The 24,872-nt window shown below is 40.6% G+C and overlaps 2 protein-coding genes across 8 annotated transcripts in view; one reads left to right on the forward strand and one right to left on the reverse strand.

Annotated features, from left to right (window-relative positions):
- LOC102793730 (A-type potassium channel modulatory protein DPP6-like) overlaps positions 1-11,985 on the forward strand; it is a 94,993-nt gene extending 83,008 nt beyond the window's left edge. For 3 of the 4 annotated variants that reach the window (XM_087831960.1, XM_006786466.3, XM_087831958.1), the window contains 18 exons: positions 1,801-1,955; positions 2,527-2,624; positions 2,752-2,878; positions 4,952-4,990; positions 5,120-5,227; positions 5,310-5,401; positions 5,485-5,532; positions 5,618-5,730; positions 6,503-6,550; positions 6,654-6,752; positions 6,973-7,042; positions 9,018-9,212; positions 9,319-9,373; positions 9,495-9,597; positions 9,692-9,747; positions 9,872-9,944; positions 10,034-10,107; positions 11,346-11,985. In XM_087831960.1, coding sequence (XP_087688086.1) covers positions 1,801-1,955; positions 2,527-2,624; positions 2,752-2,878; positions 4,952-4,990; positions 5,120-5,227; positions 5,310-5,401; positions 5,485-5,532; positions 5,618-5,730; positions 6,503-6,550; positions 6,654-6,752; positions 6,973-7,042; positions 9,018-9,212; positions 9,319-9,373; positions 9,495-9,597; positions 9,692-9,747; positions 9,872-9,944; positions 10,034-10,107; positions 11,346-11,492 — 1,700 coding nt within the window. In that variant the 3' untranslated portion in view covers positions 11,493-11,985. Of the gene's footprint in view, positions 1-1,800; positions 1,956-2,526; positions 2,625-2,751; positions 2,879-4,951; positions 4,991-5,119; positions 5,228-5,309; positions 5,402-5,484; positions 5,533-5,617; positions 5,731-6,502; positions 6,551-6,653; positions 6,753-6,972; positions 7,043-9,017; positions 9,213-9,318; positions 9,374-9,494; positions 9,598-9,691; positions 9,753-9,871; positions 9,945-10,033; positions 10,108-11,345 lie in introns of those variants that run through there. The other variant, XM_087831961.1, reaches the window with a different exon arrangement.
- Positions 11,986-13,797: 1,812 nt separating this feature from the next.
- Positions 13,798-24,872, reverse strand: part of arhgap21b (Rho GTPase activating protein 21b) — a 36,283-nt gene continuing 25,208 nt past the window's right edge. For all 4 annotated transcript variants that reach the window (XM_087831241.1, XM_087831240.1, XM_087831243.1 and 1 more), the window contains 15 exons: positions 24,668-24,770; positions 24,387-24,432; positions 23,961-24,086; positions 23,563-23,862; positions 22,789-22,844; positions 22,560-22,648; positions 22,271-22,413; positions 21,884-22,042; positions 21,681-21,759; positions 21,500-21,573; positions 21,308-21,397; positions 21,010-21,177; positions 20,660-20,765; positions 16,996-17,027; positions 13,798-16,883 (listed from right to left, as the gene is read on the reverse strand). In XM_087831241.1, the coding sequence (XP_087687367.1) occupies positions 15,330-16,883; positions 16,996-17,027; positions 20,660-20,765; positions 21,010-21,177; positions 21,308-21,397; positions 21,500-21,573; positions 21,681-21,759; positions 21,884-22,042; positions 22,271-22,413; positions 22,560-22,648; positions 22,789-22,844; positions 23,563-23,862; positions 23,961-24,086; positions 24,387-24,432; positions 24,668-24,770 (3,125 nt within the window). In that variant the 3' untranslated portion in view covers positions 13,798-15,329. The remainder of the gene's footprint in view (positions 16,884-16,995; positions 17,028-20,659; positions 20,766-21,009; positions 21,178-21,307; positions 21,398-21,499; positions 21,574-21,680; positions 21,760-21,883; positions 22,043-22,270; positions 22,414-22,559; positions 22,649-22,788; positions 22,845-23,562; positions 23,863-23,960; positions 24,087-24,386; positions 24,433-24,667; positions 24,771-24,872) is intronic.

Below are 24,872 nucleotides of genomic sequence, written 5' to 3' on the forward strand. Positions count from 1 at the left end.
GAAGACTCATCGGTTCTCAGCGGAAAGACGGCTGTAGCGAAGGGGGGATAACATGAAGAAAAGGCTGAGGTATATCAAATCACACAAGAACTGGACAAAATCAATAGCAACAGGTCTTATGGAGCCATTCATGCAAATGTTACATTTTTAGTTCAAATCATGAGGAGAGATTCCCAACAGTTAGTGTCTACAGCCAGCAGACACTCACTACTGTGGATCTTGTCAAAACTGATTCAATGATGGACACAGAAAAGTGCCATCAAATTATAGATTCACCAACATAATCTGGGAGGCATGTCAATAGCAACAGCTTAATTTGCCAGCATGACAATGACCCTAAACACACGGCCAGAGCAGTAAAAATATTCCCAGTTCTTTGATTGCATTAAAAACCCCCAAAAACAAACACATTTGAACACTATCAGTCATGGATTGGCCTCCTCATGGCCTGGATCTCAACATTATTGAAACAATGTTAATCCCAAAGGGGAATTGTATTGTCATAGCAGCGTATATACAGTAGACGACAAAGCAATCATATAAAATTAAGTGTAGAACGAGAGATATAAATGGACAAATATAGAGAGTTTAGGCTGTGCGAAAGAATAATGGTGATCACGCCAAAATGCAAAGAAATGAGGAGCTGTGCAAGCCTTACACACAGCATCACGCTGAAGAAAACATGCAATTTCTATGTACGAACTATCATATCAAGTGGAATATTTAATGATTCACATTTTTGCTAAAGCATCACAATTCTCTTTTGATTTTCAGACGTAGTTTTGTGGGCTTAAACAGTTCTCAGACAGGAATAATTATGTGAGGGCCTTTGATGCTGATCAATAGTGGTAGGAATAATTTCACACTTGTCATAAGAGAGCATCAACCAACACGAGCTCTACCTTTGATCAGGAGATTAAAGATAGTGAAGTCATGAGATGCTGGAAAGACTTTCACAATGAATTGTCAAGCTGCAGGTTTGGGGAGGTGGAATAGATGAGCTCTCGTATGAGTACAGCCCATGGGTTTGTCTTCTCTCGTGTCATTAACGTCTGCAGATCTGTGGAATTTGGTCAGAAATGTGGCGTCTCTTTTGTGACTGGAGGGTTAGCCAGCCGCAACCGAAAGAGAGGGAAACATCAGCTGCACAGTCAACCTCTCCACTGATTTGTCACAGAGAATATGTGAGAAATGGATAACTATCCCATCTTTATGTGGGAACAAATTATAGAATCTATGCAGAGCTTCATAACAAAGGTCTTTTTAGTGCTTTGGCCTTCATATACAAATAGATTAATTGAATTGTGCTTTTTTAGAGTCTCTGCTGGTTTTATTCAGGCGCTGACCTCGAAAAATCAAGCTGCACTGCAACAAATTACCCTCTGCCATGGAGTGAAAATTCAATCAAATTCTGTGTGAATGGCTTCCTTTGCCAGCTGTGACAGCAAAAAAAACAAGATTGGCTAGTTGGAAAACAAAATCAAAATGTCCTCATCAAGGCTGGACTGATCAGTCTGTGTTGGAACATGCTTTTCACAGAGTTCTTCTGCCCCCTGCTGGGTTAAATGCCACCCACAGGTAAAAGGAAACTCTTGGACTGAAATACAAGCAGAGCGAGTATGGAGCCCTTTTCTAATAATCTTGTTTTTCTTGTTAAGAAAAGATGTTCACCCCACTGCCCGAATAATTGGCCATATTAACCAGTTTCAAGGAGAATACGCCAGTAATAGACTGAACTACAGTGTTTTACCACATGTTTAGAAATGTATATTAATAATATATTGTTGATTTGTTTTACAGAGGAGATCCTGCAGACCCACATAGCTCACTGGTGGTCTCCAGATGGACTGCGTTTGGCCTACATGACCATCAATGACACGCTGGTGCCAAAAATGGAAGTGCCGTTTTTTACTGGAGCGCCATATCCCGCAAGTCTTGACTATCATTACCCAAAGGCAAGTCTCGACCAGCAAATCTTACAGCTTAACGAATTCATCGTTTTTACAATGAAAATGTAATGAGTGAGTAACGATAAAGCTCAGAGCCAGGTGTAAGTGGGCGAGGCATCTACAGTAGAAGTAGCAGGTCTATTCAGACTCATTTCTCTCTGCTCATCAGTGATCTGATTAATAAACTATGTACAAAATATTTTGGTCCTTTGAGAAGGAGTCAATGGTTCAAGCCTGTGTCCATGACAGATTTAGAGGAAGAAGTTAATTACGATGCTTAATATGCAGTTCAGGGAGAACATTCATGTAATCTTTCATTTAAGCCCCGTTGTCCAAAAGGAGCTTGTGATTAAAATGAGCCGTTGTTTTAAAGAAACTGATAATAAACTGTGTGACCTAAACGTGCTGAAACAAGACTGAAAGGCACAAACCGAGACTATTCAGTGTGCAAATAAGAAGCCTGTGACTAACAAGCTTGTCGCATCAAAATTATGAGAGATGTCAGTGAACTTCCCTCAAGAGGACAAAAAGATCAGTTATTGAAGCTTCTGACCTTCGGTATCTAATTTCCTTGCAGGCTGGAGAAGAAAACCCTGTAGTGCACCTGTCAGTGGTGAGCCTCCACGGTCCTCTGCACACGGTAGCGATGAAGAAACCTGATGACCCCCGGATAGGGTGAGTGACTGAATCTGAAGGTGCCTCGCTGTGTATAAAGTAACAAGCACCGAGGTATATTTTCGTAAAGGAGACAGTGCTGCTTGTCAGAGGTGTCATGTGTTCTCACCTTCTGCTTTTTTTCCAGGAGGGAATATTACATCACCATGGTGAAATGGGCAACCAACACCAAACTGGCTGTCAACTGGCTGAACAGAGCCCAGAACAACTCCATCTTGACACTGTGTGAGGCGACCACTGGAGTCTGCATTAAGGTGAAACAAAGTGTGAAATTAGCTGCCACACTTTCCCCGTTGTGTTAAAGTATTCCACTTGTAACATTCAGTGTTTTCCTGGGAGAAGACTGGAAATAACCCCGGCTTACATGTTTTTCATGTCGATAAACACAAACACTGTCGTTTATTTTGAATCAAACATCAAACTGCTGCTGCAGATACTCATTAGAGAAAAATAGGTCCTGACAAGGGCCTACAAGAGTAAGGTTGCTATGTATAACACATTCTCCAGGTGTTTTTTTAACAAGCATTCATCGTGGTGAATATCTTTCACTGTAGCGTGAGACAAGGAGCTTGTGTTCTTGTGAAACAGTCGCTTATTTAAATCCCCATAAAAGTCTTTTTTTTTCACTTTACACAATAAGCAATATAGAAAGCAGGCATGTCAAACATTTCATATGGTGGGCTTCATACAACCCATTTTAATCTTAAGTGAAAATCCCCTCTTTGTCAGTCTGAAGACGTTTAACTGTACATTTAATACCATTTAATAGAATAAAAACAAATGCAATTTCAACAATATGTCTCAGTTTTTTACAGAAAATTACAGAAAAAGTTCTGGTAGCTCATTGATAGTAATTCACATTATTTCCCATACTGAAAAAAGGATGTTTTCTGTTATTGCTTATATAATTACTTTGATGTAGCTTGAATGCCAATGGTGGCAGTCTTCATTAAGAAAATATTGTGAGAATACTATTTAAAGTCCAAAAAACATTATCCAGAAGCTTCCACCTGGCTAGACTGTAGTCTTGGTCCATGGGCCTTATGTCTGATACACCTGATGTAGACTGATAGTTATAGTTAGTGATCTTCAGAAACACTGTGGATGGAGACAACAGTTTCCAGCATTTGGCTGATATTTATGCAAAGATGCTGGTTTCTTTAAGTCGTGTATCACTGTTTTAATTATTCCTGTCCAATCTATTACATAAAACTGAAAGAGAAGCTTCTTCTAGACCACAGCTGATGTGCACAAACCATAACTTTCATATCACGCATCACAACGTCACATTGTTCTTGCTTTAGCTCATCAGTTTAAATCCCAGCTGTGATCTGTCAGGTGTTTGGTTTTGTTTTTTTGGCCACACTTGCATGTATGAGATTGGTATTGAGTCTTGTCTGGCACTGTCATATATGCTATAGTTATATATAGCCAACAGCATCAAATAGAGAGAGACTGGGTTTGTTTGTCTAATTTTTTGGCAAGAATATACAGTGACGTGAAATAGAGATTGTTCACAAGACTGCACAGTCTCCTGAAAGCTTTCTTTTACACAAATTAAGTACACCCTTATTGCTTCCTTAGGAATTAAGATGGAAACGAGCAGTCAAGTGCCACCGCTCAAATACAGATGATTAATTGATCATCAGCTCCTCTATAAAAGCAGAGGTTTTGGCAGTTTGCTGGTCTGAAGCGTTCAGTTGTGTATTAACAGAGTGCCAAGGAGGACCAACATCAGCAGTGATTTTAGAGAAGTAATTCTTGTTGCTCATCAATCTGGGAAGAGCTATGAGACCGTTTGCAAACCATTTAAAGTCCATCAATCTAGAGTAGGAAAGATTATTCACAAATGGAAAACATTCAAGATAGTCACCAGTCTTCTCTAGTGAGGATGTCCCTGCAAATGGATCGCAAGGTCACAGAGAAATGTCAAAAAATCCAAGAGCTATGTTAAATGTTAAATTTCAAAATGGTACAATTAGAAAAAGATGAACAAGTATAGCTTTTCTGCAAGGTTGCCAGAAGAAAATCTCTTCTCTCTAAAAAGAATACGGCTGCACAGCTAGGCTTGCAAAGTTGTATCTTAACAAACTACAAAACCTCTGGGATAATGTCCTCTGCACAGTCAAGACCAAAGTGGCCATAATGTTTGACGAAAACCAAACACGACATATCGGCACAAAGAAAGCTTTCACGGGACTGTGCAATCCTGTGAAAGCTTTCTTTTTTACATAACTGTAAATGTAAAACCTTTTGAGATGTATCTTTTCATTTCCCTCCTATTTGCTGAATTAAGCTTTCAGCTCAGATCCTCTTATTCTTTTCAGAAACATGAGGATGAGAGTGAGAGTTGGTTGCACCGACAGGTATGTGATGAAAGATGGAGAAGTCTAGTTGGCTAAAAAACAGACTCTTTTTTTATTCCGTGTGTGCATGAACAAGTAAACAGACAAAGCCCTGCAGGCACGTTTTTGTAACTTCTCTCCTCTCTTCAGAATGAGCCGCCGCTCTTTTCCAAAGATGGATACAAGTTCTTCTTCACCAGGGCGATCCCTCAGGGTGGCAGAGGAAAGTTTTTCCACATCTCCATGTCCACATCTCTGGTACGTAATGTTAAACCTTTGCTTGTAATATTTTTCCTTCGTCCTGTTGCGTGAGTGTCTAATTTGTGTTACTCCCCTTTAGCCCAACACTAGCACAGACATACTTCAGTCCCTAACTTCTGGAGACTGGGATGTGACCAGGATCTTGGCCTACAATCATGAAAGAAACCTCATGTAAGACCTTAAGATGCTTTCACATTTTTAAATGCAGTCCTGGCTCTCTTGTTATCTGACAGCAGTGTTCGGATGATTCACAGTTACTTCCTGAGCACGGAGGATGACCCCAAACGGCGGCACTTGTACAGGTAGCGCTTTAGTTAAAGTCATCTTGGTGATTTTTTTTTAAGTGCTGCTTTAAGTGTACATTATTTACTCTGTGCCATCCTGCAGTGCTGACACAATCGCTCCATTCAACCGCTGTTGCTTGTCCTGTGAGTTCAAGTGCGGCTATATGGATGTTTCATTCAGCCACGACATGCAGTACTTCTTGCTCAACTGTAAAGGTGAGCATCCTTTACCTTGAATCACTTGAGAAATCTTGGACTGAAGGGTTTTACATAACAACACTCCTGACAGCGAAGGCCTCCTGGGAGACTCAGAGAGCGTGTTCAGTAGAAAGTGTAATTGAATTAGTGCTCCATGTCACGTAGAGAGCTTATATCTAACTGGATGTTAGCAGATAACCTCAAACCACTGCAGGATCCTCCTGATTAGCAGTAAGAATAAACAGCTCGTCTGACTGCCTGCAAACAGTCACGTGAGTACTAACAGAGGCTGTGTGGCTTTCGGCGTTTGTAGCGTTTATTATGCGAAGAAAGCTCAGTGATTAGCTGTTGTTTAGTAGTAGAAGTCTCTTGTGTTCCTTAGAGACACTCTGGCAGAAAAATACAATGACATTATTTGGCTTCAACACTGGACAACATCATCAAGGTTTCTCTGGAAGCTGATTTGTTTAAGGGGATCACATCGGAGAGGAAAAGTGCCAGTGGCTTCCTTCATTAATTGGATCTTTGGAGAGTAGCTCCATTGTGAAATAATAAGATACTTCCTCATGGGACAGAAGTAGATTATTAACTGCAGAGCTGGCTGAGAGTGCTGTTTTAAGATTATTCTGCTACAGGGGGTTGGGTTTCAGTGGCTTTATTATTGCCTTCCTGGAGGCATTTGAGCCTTTTATCAGCATCTTGTTATGTGATATTTTATCATGCTTATCCAATAACTTCTATTATTACATTTCCGTTAGCTGATCATTTTTCCCTGCATTGTTCTTTGTAGGACCAGATATACCGAGTGTGGCTGTCTATAGAACTGAGGACAAAGAGAGTAAGTGTACGCCTGCATCGTCTACAACACGTCTACAAATATGTTTAATGATAAATACATTTGGACTTGAGAATTTGTAACAGGTTTTTCTCTTGAACTGCAGAGGTGTTTGACGTGGAGACAAATAAAAGACTGAACAACACACACAACAACATGCAGATGCCCAGAGTGGAGTACAAAACCATTGACATAGAAGGCTACAGTAAGTGTGCCTCTGCGTAACCCAACGTGCACCTAATTATTGTTTTCTAAAGTCACTAAAGATGTATGATGTACAATTATTCATCCCTCGAGAAAGAGCAGTTCAAAGAAGTGATTATGAGTGGTTGTAAAGTCTTGACCACAATTGTTCACTGTAATTAGATAAGAAACAGGAAGTCTGTGTTATAAGATTCCCATTGATCCTGTCTTTTCTGTTCTAGCTCTGACGATGCAGATTCTGAAGCCAGCTGGATTTGTAGAAACAGCTACCTATCCATTACTGCTGCTTGTGTGAGTAGAAATATTATGTGTGGTCAGGATGGTTAGAAAAAGAGAAAATACCCAGTGAGTAGCAGTTCACTGGATCAAAATGCCTTGTTGACATCAGATGTCAGGAAACTAGGTCTCGAAATCGAGACCAACCCAGTACTAGTACCTAATGAAGTGTCTGGTGAGCATAAGTTCTGCAGTTAAAACTGACTTTACTTAATGTTCAAAGGAGAACTTTAGTGCATCATTTTAGTACTGCACCTTTAGTACTGTATTAAACCCCAAAACACCAGATCCTAGACCGGCCATGCACGTCACTGTTTTGTTTTACGAGGCCAGTATTCATTTAAATTCTGCCCAAACGATCCCATTTCCCTAGTTTGGAAGTGATTCTTCAGGCTTCAGTCTAGCTGTAAGCTTTTAAATCAGACTCTGGGAACAACATGAATGAACAAAACACTGATAACTATTTCAAATGTCTGACTTGTTATAGGATAATAAATAACCTTTCTACATAAGCTAGGTCATTTTTTTCACCTCAGCTCAAAAGTTTTTTTGTACCACCATTCCACCATTTTTCAGCCTTCATGTCAGTAACAAGACGTTTTGGATATGTCAAAAGTATCCCCGACTTTGCAAGTTGTTTTTTTTTGTGTGTGTGTGTGTGTGTGTGTGTGTGTGTGTGTGTGTGTGTGTGTTTGCATTTCAAGCTGATAAATATTTACCTTTTCAAACTCTTGCCATCAGTTTTTAACAGGAGTCTTTATTCCTTAAAGGTACAGTATGTCATTTTAAAAGAAATATTTAACTCATAACTATGCAATGATTAGCATGTAAGAAGCAAGAAAACTAAGCTCAGCAGTACATTAAAATACATAGCAGTGGGTTTGTGGTCGTCGCCATGTTGCCTGTCAGCTTGAATCCAGTGGACATCCAGTTGACAGGATGGACATATACGTTCCGTCTAATCGCATTTTATGTATGCTGCTAAAGACTAGCCTCATATGTAGTACACTTTATAAGTGACATTTAATTTAAAGATTAAAAATTAGTTCCTTACTGTAAATAACTATGTATAACTATGTATTAATTGCTTTACCTGTATATTTTCATCATCTCTCTCTCATGTCTGACAATTACAGCTTACAACAGCTGAGCAATAACAGCAGCTGCTTATAAGCTAACATTACACCAGCTAATGTTAGACTCAACTGTCCTAAAAACTTTCTCTGTGATAACCAGTTTGATTAAATTCTCAAATCATATGAGAGTTTCATTTTTTAAGTGTCTCGGTCCAACAATGTTAGATAACCTTCAAAGAAAATTTCACTAACACTGGCTAACAGCAGCTAACAGCAGCTAAAACTGGCTAACAGCAGCAAAAACAGCAGCACTTACTAAGAAAAGTTAAGGATAGCCTCAACAACTCACCTCAGTATCAACAGAAGTTACAGTGGACTTACAGCCTACACTCACTACAAATGAACAGCAGCCATTGTTGTTTGTCCTACTCTGGCCATGCTAGCTAGCTAGGATTATATGCACTTGAGTTAGGAGAGGTACAATAACAGATTACAGTTGACTGCAATCTACTGACATTTAATGGTGAAGAGAAGCAGCTGGAGTGGGAAACAGTTTACCTAAGGCTCAAATAATCCCTATTGATTTTCTCTATCACTAAATCAAATGTTATAGCTCCAGAATAAAATAACGTGAATGTTGTGCACTATATTCCGCATGTCTAAAAACTGCAATATTTAAATATTTGTGGTCATATTTAAGGGGTTATGGTGTTGTATTGGACTTGTCAAATTCAACAGTGTCCCTTTTATTCTCTTTGTAAGTGTTTTGTAAAAGATCTGATTATTCAAAGTTCCCTTTTCAGAATTAATTTTCTCATTTTTGTGCCAAACAATAATAATACTACTACTACACCAGGCGCTGAGATATTAGTTGAACTTATTGTTTTCCATCACGCTGTGTGCTTCTCCCACAGGGATGGGACCCCCGGTGGGCAGATGGTGACGGAGCAGTTCCAGGTGGACTGGGCCACCGTCCTGGTCAGCAGCTTCAGCACAATTGTTGTCCGCTTTGACGGCCACGGCAGTGGATTTCAGGGCACCAACCTCCTCCACAAGGTCCGCAGGAAACTGGGGAAACTGGAGGAGAGGGACCAGCTGGAGGCACTCAGGTCAGACTCAGAAAAATGAGCACAGCTTAAAAACTATTTGGTCATTTGGCTTTTGTCACTTTCATTATTGTTGGGGGGGGTTTGTTTTTTGTTTTTTCATTTTCAGGCTGATATCCGAACAGTCTTACATCGATAAGAATCGAATGGGAGTTTATGGAAAGGTAAGAAGGCATAACAGTCAGATGCACTGTTAAACCTTTACTCACCTTTGTGCCTTTATAAAAATACAGCCCGCCATGAAATTATTTTCACATACTGTATCTGTGTCTCCCTCTTCTCCAGGCCTATGGTGGTTATTTAGCAACTTTGCTTTTGAGCTCAGAAGAATTTAGCCAACTTAAATGTGGAACAGCAGTTTCCCCCATCACAGATTTCGAGCTTTATGGTAAAACTTTACAGTAAATCTTCTGCTAAGTGAGTCTTAGATCTAAAATGTACCCAATCTTTCTAACCCTGGTTTTCTTTATTGCAAAATGCAGCATCTGCATTTTCGGAGCGATACCTCGGCGCCAAGACAGACTCCCGAGTTTACACAGTAAAGTATCCACCCTTTTTTCTCCTCTGCTTCAGAATGCTTAGCTCAGAGAATGAGTTGGGGGGGTCTTTATAAAAGAACGTGTTAATGACATGGTGGATTTCCCGCTGTCTCTTTCCTCCAGATGGCAAATTTAGCACACAGAGCGGGTCAGCTGCTGGAGAAACAGTACTTAATAATTCACCCGACTGCTGATGGTAGGACTCAGTGCTTTCTTTTTTCTAAATACCACAGTAAATATGTGCGTGCTCAGAGTCTAACTGCAATATTATCTTCGCCACCACAGAAAAAGTTCACTTCCAGCACACAGCCAAATTCATCAACCATTTAATCAGCGAAAAGGCCAATTACACTCTGCAGGTGAGCCACGGTGTCTGAAATCACTGGTGTGAATAAAAGTGTGTGTGTGTGTGTGTGTAAATGGGCTGATGTTGTGTGAAGAATGCTCTCAAAATCGCTTGAGAGAAGTAACTAACAGTTATTTTCATTTCAGATTCATTTGTGTATTATTCTTTCTAATTTTTCCCATTTTAGCTTGACAAATAACTTTTTCTTAGTTTTGCAGATTGAAGAACTGTTCAGTTATTTACATGCAGTTTATGTTTATGCAAAGTGTTCCAGTGCACAGTCGGATATTGCTGTTTTGCTGTTTTTTCCCCACAATATCATAATTAGTGTTGTTGTTGTTGCCTGTATACGTGCCAGAAAGGCTTTTTAATAAATACAGTGTATAAGGATAAAATAAATAATAAAATCCTCCTGTAATTTTTAGTAATAGCTTCTTGACAAGCCACCGTTTCACTGAGACCATTTCTGGATGAGACTTTGGAGAATAGATAGAACAGTAGATGGATCAGCTAAAGGGTCAGATGTGTCGCTCAGGTCCTGTGCCGGGTCTTTGCTGGATTTTTTTTCCCATGTATTTCTTAGGACATGACTTTCAGATACTGTTTGTCTGCTGTAGACCTCTTTTCTGTTTGTTTTTTTAAAAGCCTACCACGTCTTCTTTTGTCCTCCGCTTCACACAGCACACAACACTAAGATATGCCAAGTATTTATCTAACAGCTCTGACAGTCAAACTGTGTTGTCTTTGATATTTTTCATAGATTCTAATAAAGAAATGCAAACAAATTATGGAATTTTGTGACAGGCTGCTATTAACAAAGTGCATAAAGATACCATTTTATTCTTTGTTAGGCTGTTGACTTTCTGTAAACACGGGTTCATCCCTTGAGTTCGGTGTCTTTTTTATGCTTGAATGATTCATGGTTCAGCGTTAAGTGACTTATCAAACTAAACAACATTACTCTGAAAATGATCAGGTACAAAGACTGCACTGAAAATGATTGAAATGTCCAAGAAAAACCTCTTTTCATCCACTTTTATGTGCATTTGTCACTCTTTTACACTTCAGCGCTATGCTTTAGTATTTTATTTCTCAGAAATGCTACAGTGCCCCCACACTCCTATCTTCACATTTTCATTATCCAGTGAAAAAACATTATTAAAAAAAGTAATAATAATATGATTTTGAGTGAACGACACCAAATCAGCCTCACTGTACTGTCTCTGTCAATTTCTCCATCTTTATCTGCAGATCTATCCAGATGAAGGACACTTCCTACACGGTGAGGGGACACAGCAGCACCTGAGCCAGTCCTTGGTCAACTTCTTCGAGGAGTGTTTCCGGCTACCAGAGATTCTGACAGACGACCAGCAGGAAGAGAACGAGGACAACAGTTAAACTTTGATCCTCTCAGCAGCCCCGGCCAGATACTACAGCACAATATGCAACAGATTTTTCGTTCCATCCCAGTAAATCCGCACCACCTGCTGTCAAATCTGATTTTAGCTCCAATGAAGTGCAGCACCTGCATGTGCAAAAAGGGCCTCTGCCTACACCCCTTCTCCTCATCTCGTGCTGGCTGCTGACAGGGAAACCAGTCAGATAGAGGCTGAATAAATCTCAGATGCGAACAGTCATGTCTCTCTCTGATTAACGGACTAGTGCTCCCTCTGGTGGACTAATAGAGGATCAACAAAACATCCATTCGGCATTGCGTCTCCATTACAAAACAGGCACATTAAATTCAGTGCTTCGCGGCACCAAATATCCCCCACCTGCGACGATAAGCTCATCATGTTGAGATTTAACTTTTAAAAGGCTGCCAGTTTCTCATAACCTTGCCAACTAACTTACTGATTATTGTGTTCATGAGTATGATTATTGGTACTTATTTCTCTGTTCAGTGTCTTACAGTTGTACCGTGTCGGAGTGGCTGTCTGGCTGCGTCAGTCTTTAGTTGCTTTACGAAACAAAGGCACAATGTTTAACTTGTGTTGTACTCCAAAAAAATGTATCTGTACAAAAATGGTGTGAAATTTTCCTCTTTATATTTCCGAATGAACCCTTTTCTTTTAGTCACTGTGCCTTACTGTGGGTGACGTGTTCATGTTAGGAGCCCACATGACACTGAAAATGAGTAAATATGGAAAAAGCGTTGTGTGAATCAAGGGGCACATTTAAAATTTAGAGCTGAATAGAAGACAACCGTACGACTGCTGGGGAGAAGGTGTTACACTAACACAAAACCAACGATATTTAGTTTGCAGTTTCTTGATATTTGCCATCCAAACTGGCGTAGTGGTGAGTTAACTATACTGAGTTTTATTATTATTATTATTATTTTGTGGTTTACTTTGACGACTTTGTGTGTTCTCTCTCCTCATATCACTTCTGTTGTCAGTGGTTTCTAGTCAGCTGATGTACAAAGTGTATAAAACATCTTGAGTCTTTATGTTGTATGTGCAACTTGTATATAAAGCATTTTGAAACTTATCTTTTCTTTGGCTTAATTCATGACCTTACCTTGACAACTACAAGCACAAAGGCAAACGTTGACAACCAGGTTGGGTACGAAATAAACTTACTACCTGTTGGCCCTTTTGATCCACACGGACATGACAGCATCACAGTTTTTTTGCTTATAAGAGTGGTAACCAGTGTGGTCTTCCGCTGCTGGACCCAATCTGCTTCAAGGTTGGACATGTTGTGCATGCAGAGATGCTCTTCTGCACATCTTTGAGTTCCCGTTTTCTATTCCTGTCCACATGCCTGAGTTGTGTCATGTGATTGTTTAATATTTGGATTAAACAGTCGAACACATACTTATTGAAGTGGCCAGTAAGTGTATTTTACTTGGGTTAGTGTGCTAACCCAGGAAATAGCTGTATAAGCAAACAAATACCAACCAAGCTCCATGCTAAATCACCATCTTAAAAAAAAGCTCTATTAAGTTTGACAACTGAATGCGTTTGTACAAGTTTACAGTGAAGCAGAATGCACATTGAGGAGAATTCAGCCATCAATGATTTTACTTGTTGCCTCACTGCTAAATGTACATTCAATCTGGTTGATGTGGTAGGAGTTGTCGACTTTCAGAGATATAATGGAACTAATGCAAAAAAAGAAGAAGAAAAATATGCAATGTCTGTTTTGTTTTGTTTTTTTTAAAGGGGGGTACCAATTCGTCTTTTTGTAGGAAACATTTTCCCTACAAACTACTAAAAATGAGAGCTTCTTCATGCACTGATCTGCCTGATAAATGCAGTAAAATGAACACAGTTCCTGCTTAAACATTGTTCATTATTTTCGGAAGCTCTGTGCACAGCAGAGCATGTGCCCTTTACATCCATTACATTCCAGAGAAGGCGGACATTTCTACAGCCAATATCTGCAAAACTGGATAACTTGCACTAAAACAATGCAGACAGCTAAACAGCAGCAGAAGGAAAACCTGGTGAGTTTGTAGTGAGCGGCCCAATTAAAAGGCACATTTCAGACAAATGTTTTAACACTACATGATTAGGATTAAATGTAATCATTAATATTGATTCATACTTAAAATGGTTTGAGAGCTTAAACATATTCACAACTATTTAAGTTGCATTTCCCCCTTTTTAAAAGATTTCAGTGCTTTGGACCAATCTCGCTTCCATCATACAAACTGGTGAAGAGGGGGGTAAGAAAGCAAAAATCAATATTTGCCATTGACAAAATTTTATTTCCAGTGTTTCAGGAGTCTGTGCACACCCCCTTACAATCAAGAGGAACACTGCACTGATACAAACAATCCAGCTCAATGAAGTGCCCTCCTCCTGCAGGGAACCTCTCATCACAGAGAAGTACCAAACTGCCCACAACACCCACACAGGCCTCGAGATAATCATCCTCATCATCGCCATTGTTGTCATTTCTCAATACTGTACTTAAACTTGCAATCTGATGGAAATGAAAAATAAAGCAGCTAAAACATGGCATTTATATGTACATTTAAGTTACTTATTTTACAATGAATATTTAAAATTCAAGTTCTGTTAAAATTAAAAAAACAAAACGACAAATGAAAAAACAGGATAAAGTATGTATAAAACATTAAGACCAGAGTGGAATGCCTAAGGAATGGAAGCTCGGCATTTTCTTAACCTGTAGAATGACTGAGAGTCAACAGTAAAAATGTCATTCACAGTAACATCTTCGTGTATCTCAACAAAGACAATATGGCACCCTTAACATTTCATTGTGAGGCACTTTCTTTAGTGAAGAAAACTTGATCTTTCTGGTTCGATTACCCATTTTCTTCTTTGCCCAACTCTCTCTTCGTTGCAGTCGCTGACAGACGTGTGAACTCCGAACACTAAAACATAGCTTGCATCAGAGGGCTGTTGTTCACTGCTCTTTAAACCACACAGCAGGGATGAGTATGAACTATATTTTCCATTTGCATAAGACCAGTGTCTCCTTGTCACCTTTGTACCTTTGGAAAGGCCCCTTTGACAGCAGACGGCTTGTACGCAGTCAGTCATACACACACACACACACACAGTACCAAAAAACAAAATTCAAGTACACAGAAAAATAGGGATATGTACACTTTAGAATGAAACACAAGCATCTAAAGCTTTTAGTCAGTATTACAGCAAGCATGTCTGTACATTCTTCATTTGGTTACCGACAGACTCACTGACTTTGAACACTGTAACTTTCTTTACGCAAAAATAGTTACTCTGCAATACTAAAAATCTGCACTTTTCCACTACTTCCTATTCATCCTAAGTCAGTTCATCCTTAAAGCCACTTAGCTAAACTTTTAAACAATCTTAAATTGAGTGTTCACACTTCCTTGAACGTACTTCAGACTCGTTTCACGGGCAACAGGTCCTTTCGATCTTTAGCACATCTGGGACTTGTACAAGGAGGGTTGAAATCCTCCTCTTGGGCCATCCCAAAGTCATTTTTAATATAAAAAAGAAAAAACAAACAAAAACAAAATGGAAAAAAAAGATAACATTTTGTTCCATGCCTTAAACATGAGCAAGCTCAACAATTCCTGTGTGCAGTAATTCTCTTTTCACAAGCATACACACACACACCACTTAGACACACACGCCAGACATTTTTGTACAACATGCTCATTCACTAGACATTGGTCACACAATAGACACTACACTGACAGACTCCCATATACAGAGACACACCTGACAGACCAAAAACACACACAGCCACACGCACACACAGCTCTCACAGGTACTGATAGAAGCGCGAATGGACCACCTGGGAACTGGTGAGTTTATGTGGGTGAGCGGTGGCCGAGAGGCTCAGATTTTTGCTCTGGGGGAAGTCCCCGTTCAGCGCCTCAGCAGGATGATGTGGGGGTTCAGAAGAGGACGAGGCTCCGGGGTTCTGCTGTTCAGAGAAGTCCAGACTAACCTCGGGATTGCTGGATCGGTGGCGCTCGCGGGCGATCCAGTCCCCGATTGAGAAGTCCTGAGAGCTGCACTTAGGTTTCAGCCGGTCCACAGCTGAGAGCTCCGACCGTGAGCCGATGTGAACCTGCTGCGGCCAGTCTCCCAAGACTGACAGCTCGGCAAAGTCTCTCTGCCCGCCCATCGTGTGTCTGCGTCTGATGTTCTTCTTCTTACTGCGGCCCTCTGAGGACTGAATCCTCTGGCTGCCCACACCGAACATGTCATCCACAGACATTCGCATGCGTACCTTCAGTCTGTCTGTGATCTTCAACTTCCACGTGGGCTCTCCTTTGTCCAGCTCACTCCGGGACGCAGTGCTGAGGCTTGCGGTGGAACGACCCTTAACTGACCCCGAAGAGCGTGACGGTCCAGTGGAGTCTTTATCGCTACGCGCGCCGTCCAGAGAAGACTCGCTGTTGGTTTTCTGTTGGGCGGCTTTCTTTCTTGAGAGTGTGTCGCATTCGATGAGTCTGTGTGAGGGGAGGGGTCGAAGGACTTCCTGTGGTTCTCGATGGTCGGCTTTACCCACAGTGAACACTGACAGGTCACTCTCGCTGTCCGTCTCCATTGCCCTTCCTTCACTGATGAGCTCGCTTCTCTCATCATCAGCATCTTCTCCACCCCTGCTCTCAGACACAGACTGCACTTCGGGACTGAGGGTGCTGAGCTCAGCTCCAGTCAGGAAAGTCATGGAGGATGTGGTGGAGTAGTCTGAGGTAATGGAGCAAACCTCCGCTCCCAGCCCGCTGGGACACATCTCTGCTCCCAGGGCACCCACCGTCTTGCCACGCCTCATTCTGGGGACTGATGCTTGAGAGCTGGTGCTGTTCATCGTTCCGAGGTCAGACACCGTGTCATCATAGTTTGATGGCGGGTCCGTGAGAGAGGACTGGTGAACCATCGGCATGCGGTAGCTGAGGTCTGGGGAATGTGTAGGAGAGGGGTAGGGGGATCCAGTCTGAAGGTTGGAGGAAACGCGTTTTGGAGACAGAGAGGGAGAGGGCTGTGACATTGAGCTGTTAGAAAGATATTCTTTCCTGTTGATTTTGTCCAGCTGCTCCTCAGAACTGTTCTTTTCCTTCTCCTTCTCGCTGGTTTCATCTGTCTGCTGCTCCTCCTCCTCCTCTTCGGTCCGACTGTGCGGGGACCACAGAGGCTGCTGTTGGCTCTCCTTTGGTAGCTCCTTCTTTGTAAACACAGGGTCCAGGTCATCATCTGAACTGCTAGGCTGAACTTTTTCCTTGGGCTTCTTGCGTTTGCGGTTAACGAAGAAGGAGGAGCGAATCAACTCTTTGCTACACTGATCCTTCCCTGATCCCCACAAGCCCTGATGACACACATTAAAAATGGCATTAAAACATCATTAAAACTGGACTTCTGACCATAAAACTAGCTCAGACACATGAATGAGAAAACAGAAACACAAAGGAGCACATTACCTTTGATTTGGAGGTTTCACTACATGCTGAGTCTGCATTAAAAACAAGAGATTCATTAGTAAAAGTCTCACATCTTAAGGACAGCCTCAAAGCAGACAATATACAGAAAGGAGAGGCAGATTCAAAGTTTGCTCAGAGTGAAAGTGACAAGATACAATGGATTTAATGAGAGCAGTTACATGAAAGCAGATGATACAATTTGAGAGAGAGAAAGAGAGAGAGAGCGAGAGCGAGAGAGAGAGAGCGCGCTAAGGTGTAGCTAAGCTAAGCGGTATATGAAAAAGTGGAGACGGCAGCAGAAGAGGCCTGAGATGAATAATGAAGGGCGAGGAAGTGAGAACCTGGCGGTAAACCAAGACACAGAAAAGCAGCTCATGCTCGAGTATCGATGGATCGACGGCACATCACGGACAAACACGCCAGTCACAGAGCATCACATATAGCCACCAACCAGCTGTGGGCATTCTTTCCCAACTCAAAGACGTCACAGAGGAGAGGGAGTGATGAGTTTGCTCTGACTGAGAGACTTAAGGGGCCTGAGCTGAACAGATCAGTGAGTGTGTTTTGTGGTTGACACAACTTGCCGCGGGCAAACTTTAGTCTAACTTGCTCTTACTCCAAGCTGCATGAAATTCTACATTGCCCTCAACAAGTAGCCTGTCACTATAAAAGACATAAAAAGCCAAAAACATTTGCAAGACTTTCTCTGACTCAAATCATGCATACTGCAAGATAAGCAGGCTTTTTACAGAAATAATGTGGCCACAGGAACTAAATGCAGGAACAAAAGAAACCAAAACAAAACTTCCAATGAATCCTGTGTGAGTTAACGCTGTATCTTGGTTCAATAATACGTTTTTTAAAAAACAGGAGGCACTGTGAGGTGTCTTTGAGTGCAAGACTTAAATTTGTCAACTACTTGTTTAAAAAAAAAAAGAAGGAAGATTTGCTCAGAACTTAATGACCATATATTTCTGATGTTGAGGTTTACCCATTTATAGATTTTATTACACATTAAACTGTTCATCGCTGTGTATTCTTTAAACTGCAGAATAAATAAAGCTGAACTGAAATACATTGTCACTGGCCTGAAACTCACTGTTTTCTAATATTCCTACAGGCATGTAAAAACGTGTTGACTCTCTGCAGTCCAGTGAATAACCAAGTACACCCTTACTGCTTCAAATGGAATAAAAATGAACAGAAGCAGCTAGGTGGTGCTAACCGATTGCACTTTTTAAAATATCATATCAATATATGTGGTGAGCATCTGTATGAAAGTAGAAGTTTGGTAATTTGCTACCCTGGAACATTCAGGTGTTTGTTAATAAATCTCAAAACAGACAATCTTCTTAGGAGCAGACTTCCCAACAAACTCATCCCAAGGCCAGACCGTGCAATGTTCTGAGAATCTGCAAAAAACCCAAGAGCTACATCTAAGACTTTACAGGTCTCATAAAGTTTTAATGTATCTGAGAATAAAAAAGACTAAATGGGTATGGCTTTTAAGGTAGGAGTGCTGCATATGAACAAACCACAAGATTTCTGAAACAATGTTATTTAGACAGACAGGCCCAAAGTGGAGATGTTTGGACACAATGCATTTGGTGAAAACCAAAAGGCAGTATATCAGCGCAAACACTGTAAACCAACTGTCATGCACAGTGGTGGAGGGATGATGATCTCGGCTTGTTTTACAGACTGTGCACCTTGCAGTCATTGAGCAGACAATGAACTCCTCTGAATATCAAAGTATTCTAAACTCAAATGTGAGGCCCTTTGTCTTGATAGCTAAAGATGAGCTAAAACTACTGGACAATGATCCAGCAGCAAATCAGGTCCTTAAGAGAGCTGTACATAAATAAACACACAAACTGAATAAAGCTATGCTGCACAAAGGAGTGAGCCAAAATTCCTCCACGGTTATGTCAGAGATTGATGAAGTCTGAGAAAAACTTTTTTACTCCAAGTTATTGCTGTTATAGGTGGTTCTAAAAGCTACCGAATTATGGGCTGTACTTAGTTTTTCATATGACTGCACAGAGTCCAATAAAAACCTTTATCATATGACTAAATAATCGATTCCTACGACTCCTAAAAGTTCCCATGTTGTAACGAGACTACCACTATGATAATGCTGTTTTAAGTTAGGTTAAAATTTTGGTGTGTATTTGTGGGTGTGTCTGTGTGTGCGCAGAGCATGGTTGGTAGAAAGACTGCGAGAGAGACATGCGGCTGTGACATTATGTTACAAGATATGAGAAAATGTTGGTCTGTAGTTGACGATGTGACATTGTAAAATACCGAAGATTTTGAAAGAATGACATCACAGACAACAAATAAAAGACAAAAACAAAAAAACACTACATCTTCCTAACGGGAACTCCATCCAGTGCTAGCTGAAAGCCTGAGTGCCTGTGCTTCAGTAAGTTGCTAACTACTACTCCACCTGGGAGGTGGCTGTGTGTGTTTTTTATTTGTGTGTAAACGCATGTGTGCTGGGGAACATCCAGCTCAGTCCCAACACCACGACCCCCACCCTCAGACATCATGACAGATTATGCCACATGACCGGGAGAGAACCTGAGGTTGACCGTACCATGCTACTTGTCCTTGCGATCAGCTTAAGAAACAACAAGAGACAGCAGAAGGACTTTCAGAGAGAGAACAGCAGCATCGCTCTGTATCCCCTCATTTTAGGGTATTGGTTTAAATATGAGACGTGCACACCACAGGAAAAATGACAAACATCGACTTCTCTTTCTTTCTTTTTTATCTTTTTTCCTCCTTTCGCCCAAATTTAAAAGAGCTGCGGGTTTCTGCAGACTAGGCAGCTACACTGGGCACAACACTCGTCCTTCTTCCTACAGTCCCAGCTGTCCATCACTGACAAAACAGAGTCCATCAGTGACATCATCGAGTGATAGACGCCGCCCACTTGGCCTGTGTCAAGATTGGGTAATGTGTGAGTGCTGGACAGGGATAAGGGAGAAAAACAACACACTACACACAGAAGGGCACAGGTCAGAAGGGTTAAAACTTCCATTGTTTCGTTTTGTTTGTTAGATTTTCTTTGGGAAAGAACATGCCGGGATTATGTGAGAGACGAGGAGGAGGGGAAGAAAAGAACTGAAAGAAAAGGAGTCGTCGTCTCAACACAGGTAAAGCACAGGGAGAAAAAAATGACTTGAGCAAGAAAAGAAAAAGAAAAAAGAAGAGTAAAGCAAAGAAACGAACAAAAACAAAACTTGAGGACAGTTTAATTTTGGGCAAATAAACATCAACATCCAAACAAAACAGACTTTTATCCCAAAAAATAAACTAAATGATTGCAAGGCATTTTTCAACAATTTTCCAGTGGCTGAAGCGCAACATTGCATCCACTGAAAAGTTACTGAAAAAACAAAAACAAAACTTGCTTTAACAGAAACAAATAAAACTTGGCTGTTTAGTATTCGCTTAAAGCATATGAACTGAAAAACAAGGGATGGTGCTCGTACTTTTAGCATTTGCAATTGACACTCTACCAGCATTTAATCTTAAATAGGTCTTTACCACACAACTCTTTTAATCTACTATAATCTTAAGCAAAAATATTAATGCTGCTATGGCAGAAATTTGCTGTGCTGATGCTGAAGTGTGAAAAACACTGCTGCTAAGTTACCTGAGACTTCGCCAGGAGAGGGTGCAGTCCGCCCAATGTTGGAGAGCAGGTGGTCGATATTGGGCACAGGCTGAGACTGCACTGTACTTTCCTGCTCTGCTGTGGTCTGGAGCAACATACGGAAGGAAAAGAGTAAAAAGTAACTTAACACAATGCAAAAAATAGGGTTTCTATCTTCTATTGTAAAATAAAATCTGGGTTTATGACATTTGCAAGTTGTTCAATTCTGTTTTTACATTTTAAAGGTAATTCATAAACACTGTAGCTGCATGTCTTCAAAATCAACAACTAAACTGATCCTTTCATTTAATTTCCATCGAATAAAATAAGGAAAAAGAAATGCTACATACAACAGGGTCCTCGTCACCATCATCAGCGAAGAACCAGTCAAACTGCTGAATAAGGTTCTCGACTATCTTGCACTGGTCTGGCATGTGGTTAACCATGTTAGTCATGTTGTCCTCAGAGGTTCTGACCAGGGTAGGGCCAAACACAATAGCTAGATTACGAGGCTCCATCTAAATAGATACAAGGTAAAAGTCACATTTAATGACATAATCCTCAGAGACACTGGATTAGCACAGGATTGAACGCACTGCATGGTGTTAACTAACGGCATTAACACAGAGATCCTGTTGATGCTCATACCTTGTTCTTTTCACAGTTGTCAGAAACTCTTTTGAGGTGAGCACAAAGGAATTTCAGAGTTTCATAGTGATGAATTGGCAACTCACGGATCTGGAGGAAATGACCAAACAGGGGCCCAGTGCTCAGGATGAGGAGAATGCTTTATGGTAATAACTGTTCAAATAGGTTCCTCATATTTGATCTTTCACTCACCAGCCTCTTGAGCTCCTTTAATCTCTCCACTGAGTCTTCTATTCTGCTGGCTTCTATAAAATCTGCATACTTTTCTGTGAACAGATCCAGAAAACCTCAACTTGCAAAAAGAATAACCGCACAGGAAAAACGACATTATCCCAGAGATTTTGCAATGTATTCTTTATGACTTTAGTCTTACCATTTGTAAACAGAGGTTCTGGAAGTTTTCTGAAAAAGGACTTCAATAAACTACTGATGACGTTAAGGTCCCGCCATTTCTGCAGAGTAGATCAAGGCAGCTTCAGGTTAATGCAGTTCTTGCAGTACGAATCAATCACAGTGCAAAGATGTTGTCAGGGAAGTGGTGTGCTGTACTGTGCAACCTGACTGTCAGTCACTCACGTCTTCCTGGATGTCGATGTCATTCATGCCTTTGCTGTTGAGCTCCTCCTGCATGCTGGAGATGGCAGCGTTGTTCCCAGGGACCCTGTAGATTCCTGTGTACTCCAGACCTCGCTCCTCCACAACCTTGCAGCACACCTCCACAATGAGAGGAACATTCTGCACAAATTACATAAGAAGAAGAAGGGGAAAAAAATCAACATCATGAACCATATCGATCAATCACACCACACACTGTTAGCTCCAGTGAATGAGTGATTCAAAGTGGATGTAAAGATGCATTTTATTTGTCTGGAAGAAACACACTTCATCTTCATCTGAATGATAATGAGCCCATCTTTAAAAAAAACAAAACAAAAAAAACCTGTAGAAACACAGCAGACCCACCTCGTTACTTTGTGCAGATGGACAATCATCAAGTCGGACACCAAAAGTGATGCCAGCTGGAGTCTTTTTCTCAAATGGCTTCCTTATAATCCCTGGAATGGCAATTTTCCAAGTACCTCTGTCCCGTGGTGGACTGGACTCATCTGACAGGTCAAACGTATACAAATTGAGGTTACATGCACTCTAACGACACTTAATGACACACCTTAACATTAAGAACTGGCAGCTTTACTCTTCATTGCCCTCTGCTCCTCTCCAGTTTTGGGCAAATGGGGGCTATGGTTCTTACCATCTGTTTTGCCTCCAAGGAATGGCGTTTTGATGCTCAGCGAATGTCGGGCAGGCTTGGGTGAAGGTTCAGACCTGCTGCTGGGTGCACTGTTCAACAGCAAAATATATATTAAAAAAAGTAAATAAATACACAGTCTAAATAAGTATTAACATTAGGTGGCCATACACTTAAAACTGGTAGTCCAGTATTTTGGATCCCCCTCAGGGGTCAATGTAGTCCCTCATACCTCATGTTGTATTCTTTGATCCTTCGGCTGATCAGGTCCCGACTCACAGCTGCATTCTGTAGCAAGAACAGACATAAACGGAAGACTTTAAAATAAAAATACATTGTTTCATAATACAATACAATTTAATTATTGAGGTTTTGCAATATTTTTGTAAATAAATATATATGATCATGTATTTATTTATTGTACAGATCAGAAAGGAACCTTACTGACTTCCTCTCAGTCTGAAATGGAAATTTCCCCTCACACTCTAACCAAGTGCCATCCGTGGGTTTTTTTTTTTGTTCTGCCCAGGTAGAACAGGTTTCAAGTGACACCTTATTTTTGCTTTTGTTAACCATTTTGTAAATAACGGCTGTAATCCTCTCCATCTCACTGACATGTTCATTGTATTTTATTCAAAGACAAACTCTGGGTCTCTTTGTTGTTAACCTGATGGGTGTGCCGGTTGTTATTTTCAAAACTACAGCGTGCTGTAGTCTAAACTAGCACATGCTAGTGTGCTAAAAAAAATAATGAGTACTACAGTATTATGTTCTGACTTGATAACAATTTTTTAATTATAGGACAGAAAAGCATGAGGCCAGCCAGGAGTTGGTGCACTTTAGGAAGTTTGGGGGAAATATAATCAAACCACTTAAGCTGGCAGACAGGCTGTGAGAGATCAACTCATCATGTGGTCATAACCATCACTTGGCTCTGCAGTTAAGCACACAACATTTGGTCTTACTACACACACACACACACACACACACACACACACACACAAACCTCTTCATCTGGGTTACTGTTTTTCTGAATGTCTTTGATCCAAGACAGCATGTCATCTCTCCCTTCTGCCTGAAACAAGTACTCGCAGTCTGAGGTGGTTAGTCGCAGCACATTCTTGCGTCTTGTATCGCTATAGGAGATGTCAATCAGACAGGCCTCGATGCTAATTCGCAGTGGTTCCTCTTCGGATTGCCCTGAAGAGCGAGACAGTGCATCTTTCCTGTCTTTGTACAGGGTCAGGGTGTGACCTTGTAAAACAGCATACATTTGCTTCCATGATCTCATTCCCCCACCAACACGCTATAAGAAAAGAAAGGAGATAGAGAGAGAAATGCTTAGAAATCATAACGTTAGTGATAGTTACAGTGTTAGATGAAGACATGAATGTAAAGAAATACCTTATTTTTATCTGTACTGAACTGCCTAAAGTTAAGCAACCCTTCTCTGGAAGAATCAGAGAAGATCACTGAAGAGGAGTCCCTTCGAGAGCCAGAATCCCCAGATGATTTATGCCCATCCAGAGCCTGTGTGAATATATGACATTTTTTTTCCTGGGATTATTAGCTGAAAGAAGACGGTGACATGAACTGTGGCAAGAGTCTGAGGGTAGCCAAGATCTCAGAGTGGATTTAGACTGGGGATTTTGCAAAACTGGGGAAGTTTACAGGACAATATATGAAAAAATAAACTTCTATGGAAGCCACATTGTGAAGAATATTCTAAGTTCTCAAATTAAAAGAAACAAAGACTGGTATCATCTGACCATCCTGATTCAATACCTTGACACAGCATAAAATGATGCAACTGATCCTAAATTTCCTCACCTTTCTCAGCCCCCTGAAGCTGGGCAAATGCTTACTGGAAGATCTCCTAAAGAAGTGGCACAAAAGAGACAAAATAAAGAAAGGAAAAAAAAAAGACTGTTCCTTAGCCAAATATAAATAAATATATATATATATATATATATATATATATATATATATATATATATATATATATATATATATATATATATATATATATATATATATATATATATATATATATATATATATATATATATATGGAAAACTAAGAGCAGTGATTTTGTTCAAGATGCACTCACGCCCTGCTTTCCTCCTGATAGATATCCAGACCCTCATCATATGACTTGGACCGCTCAGTTTTGCTTGTTGAGTCAGACTCCAGCAAAGCACTTCGCAAGGACTCTACACAGTAATGGTGAAATATGTATGCAACTTATTTAGAATCCAAATCACTGTTAGTAAGAGCTACATTAGGCTCTCAGGTAAATGACCAATGGGATAAAA

Source organism: Neolamprologus brichardi, chromosome 18 (assembly GCF_056152115.1).
Source record: "Neolamprologus brichardi isolate AB-2024 chromosome 18, ASM5615211v1, whole genome shotgun sequence".
In the NCBI taxonomy this organism is placed as follows: Eukaryota; Metazoa; Chordata; class Actinopteri; order Cichliformes; family Cichlidae; genus Neolamprologus; species Neolamprologus brichardi.